We start from the raw sequence: 3,046 nt of genomic DNA, 5'->3' as shown, positions 1-3,046 counted from the left end.
TTTCTTAGAATAAACTGGGGAACTAGCTGTGCTCTCTTTGATGTAATGTATCATCTATACAAATGAAGAGAAATTTTATAAAACTAAAAACATTATGTGCTAAAGAGAGCCGAGCATGGAAGACAACTTACACACCCTGAATCTCTTTGTTGATCCCCAAAGTCCCCACTTTCCCATGTCAGTTATCACAAGTCTGTGCAATAGGTGAGAAGAAAGCACAGATTTTTGGCATTTACAATGTGAAGCACAAAAATTAAACTGACTTGCCAGGACCAAATAGACTCCGAACAAAACCAGCTCTCAGCCTCTTCTCTTCCACTGCTGATCCATCAAGGCACCTTCCCTGGAGAATGGGTATGCAGCAGCTGCCCGAGTCTTCAATTTAGCCATTTAACCATCGTCAGGTAAAAAGGAGGCTCTGGCTTCCTAATTTTGATCTGCTGCTCTGTTGTGTGAAATAGCAGAAGAAAATCCTGGTAAACAAAGTATTTATTACCATTTGTTGCTGTTATGTCCAAGTTTATGTCTCTATCTTGGTAGTGCAGTCTCAAGATTCCCTCTTCTTCCAGAATCCTAACTAATGGTCATTATTACTTGGATCTGAGGTAGTTCTCATAAAAACAGGGGCGAGTGAGCTCTCTGTCCTCAGGAATAGGAGTCTTTGAGGTCGCAGCCCGGAACCTCTGCGTCCTGCCCTCGGCCTCTGAGAGTGTAGAAGAACTTGCGGTAGGAGTGTCTGAAGGCGGGGTTCGAGAAGCAGTACACCACGGGGTTCAGCACGCTCTGCAGGTAGGTGAGGCTGCTGGTCACGTCGGACGAGTGCACCAGAGCCCGCAGGACCCTGCAGCTGTCCGACCCTCGGAAGATGGCCAGGAAGATCCGGGCTAGGAAGCTGGGCAGAAAGCACAGGGCGAACAGCACCACGACCACGGCCACCAGCGCCTGGGCCCTCTGCAGCTTGGGCTGTTTGTCTGGGTCCCGGAGCCTCCCCTGGAGAGTCCTGATGATCCTGGCATTGCAGAAGAAGATGAGGCCGAAGGGAAGGATCACTTGGAGGAAGAAGAGCACCTCCTGCCAGATAAGGCTGAAGGAGAAATCTCCCCGGGGTGCAAAACTGGGGCACTCAGCCTCAGAGATGAACAAGCTTTGGTGGGTGAGCACTGCCATCAGGAGCCAGACGAGGCCTGAGATCCCCCAGGCCACCTGAGGGGACAGAAGGTTGACCTTGAGCCTCGGGTGGACCACTCGGAGATAACGGTCTACAGCCACCGCAGTGAGGAAGGCGACGCCCACCCCGCGGCTCAGGGCCCGAAGGAAGAGCAGGGTTTGGCAGGACGGGTGTCCAAGGCTCCACGTCTTGTGTCTCAGGTAGAAGGCAGCGTGGAATGGCAGGCAGACGGTCAGCAGGAGGTCCGCGATGACCAGGTGGAACAGGTAGACGGCGTAGGGCTTCCACACCTTTAGACGGAAGAAGAACGTCCACAGCGCGATGGCATTGCCCACAAGGCCCAGCCCACACTCCAGCAGGAGCAGCGTGGCCACCGACGCCTCCACTGCCCTGCTGTGCACGGAGCAGTTGGCCAGGGGCATGTCGCTGCGATTCTGCTGCTGGAGACGATGCAAAAGTGGCAGCAAAGTGCAGAGAACCAGGACTTCTGGTTATGCTCTTTCACACAAAATGAAAGAAAAAGTCTTGTTCTTGCCACAGAATACACAAGTTCTGCATTTTCTCAACAAGAAAAAATGCTGCCCCAGCATCAGAATAAAATCAAAAGCAAACCAATGTTTTTGGTGGAAAGAGGACCAGGGCGGAGGGAAAAAATCCCCTTGCACTTTTGTTCTGTTTTGTTTTGCCCTAAAAAAGGGGAAATTGTGTTTCACTTCACATCATCTGGCATTAAATTGAAGCGATAATGTCCTGAGAACCTCTGGGTGAGCACAGCTGTGCATCTGCTGCTGTTGCAGAAGGAACCAGAAAAGTTTAATTACATGGACACTTTTTTGTCCGTACAAAATTAAAATTAATGGTTGACCCAAAAAGATTGTTCTCTATTTTGAATATGTTTCATGGGGAAGCTTTTCTTTTCATAAATGAAGGACATTTATTGAGATCCTCTGCACATGGCTCGATTTCACACAGTGGCAGTCGGATCTGGTTCCTAGCCTCACTTGGAAGGGGATTTGGGATGGCCTGGACATTTCACAGTTGACCATTTTCGCTTGTCCTTTTTATTTTGTCAAACTTTATTTTCTGCTGAGGAGTCTTCCCCTCCCTCCTGCACTACCTGGGTTAGAATCTAGACCGCTGGGTCTCGGTAGGGCCCTGAAAGCATAGTAAAATCGATGGTTGGCCAAGATGCATAGAATCCATTAGAATGTCGGGTCCATGAGCCCAGGGCCACACTCTGTTTCCAGTGACAAAACAATGCCTGGCACATAATGTCAATAAATATTGAATGATCCAGTCGTCACCACCCATTGCCGATCCTACATCACCTTGGTCCTGACCCCCCATTGACCCTAATTCACCCTGGTCCTGACCCCCCAATGACCCTAATTCACCTTGGTTCTGTTCAGCCTGGTTTAGGCTTTGGAGTCAAATGGACTTTAGTTCTAATTCTGGATTCCCACTTAGTGGCAGTGTGAGTTGGGGGATGTAAATGAACGTGTGCACACCCTAGCTCCTTCACGCGAGAGGTGAAGATGATCACGCCTGCCTGCAGGGTCCTTATGAGTATCTGAGATACAGGTAAAGCACTTTGCACTGTATCTGGGACATCGTGGGTGCTCAACACATTTGCTCTCGTCATTGTTAACCACTATCTGATGCTTAGACTTTTAACAAAACTCTTTTTTATCTCCCAACACACTGTGCAACAATGAGGTGAAGTAAGTACAAGTTTAAGCTCTATTTTATGGATGAAGAAGTGTAGGCACAGAGAGGTTAGGTAATTTGCTCAGGGTCACAGCCAGTGAGTGGTGCGAGCAGGATCCTCCCAGCCGAGATTCTCACCTCTCACCTCATCTCTCAAGTGGGGTCTTGACC

General features: G+C 49.3%; 1 protein-coding gene across 1 annotated transcript; it reads right to left on the bottom strand.

Moving 5' to 3' along the window:
- Nucleotides 1-309: 309 nt before the first annotated feature.
- GPR31 (G protein-coupled receptor 31) lies at nt 310-1,761 on the bottom strand. Its single transcript, XM_004440554.3, has one exon. It carries the CDS (start codon nt 1,588-1,590, stop codon nt 646-648), a length of 945 nt encoding a protein of 314 aa, XP_004440611.2. The 5' UTR covers nt 1,591-1,761; the 3' UTR covers nt 310-645.
- Nucleotides 1,762-3,046: the final 1,285 nt, after the last annotated feature.

The sequence above is a fragment of the Ceratotherium simum genome, chromosome 38 (genome assembly GCF_057802395.1).
Source record: "Ceratotherium simum simum isolate JZ-2026a chromosome 38, ASM5780239v1, whole genome shotgun sequence".
Taxonomy (NCBI): Eukaryota; Metazoa; Chordata; class Mammalia; order Perissodactyla; family Rhinocerotidae; genus Ceratotherium; species Ceratotherium simum.
The sequence above is the reverse complement of the archived record's forward strand: the minus strand, read 5'-3'. Positions and strand labels throughout refer to the sequence as shown.

Excerpts from the sequence above, each read along its gene's own strand:
- GPR31 (XM_004440554.3), bottom strand. The coding sequence starts at position 1,590 with ATGCCCCTGGCCAACTGCTCCGTGCACAGCAGGGCAGTGGAGGCGTCG.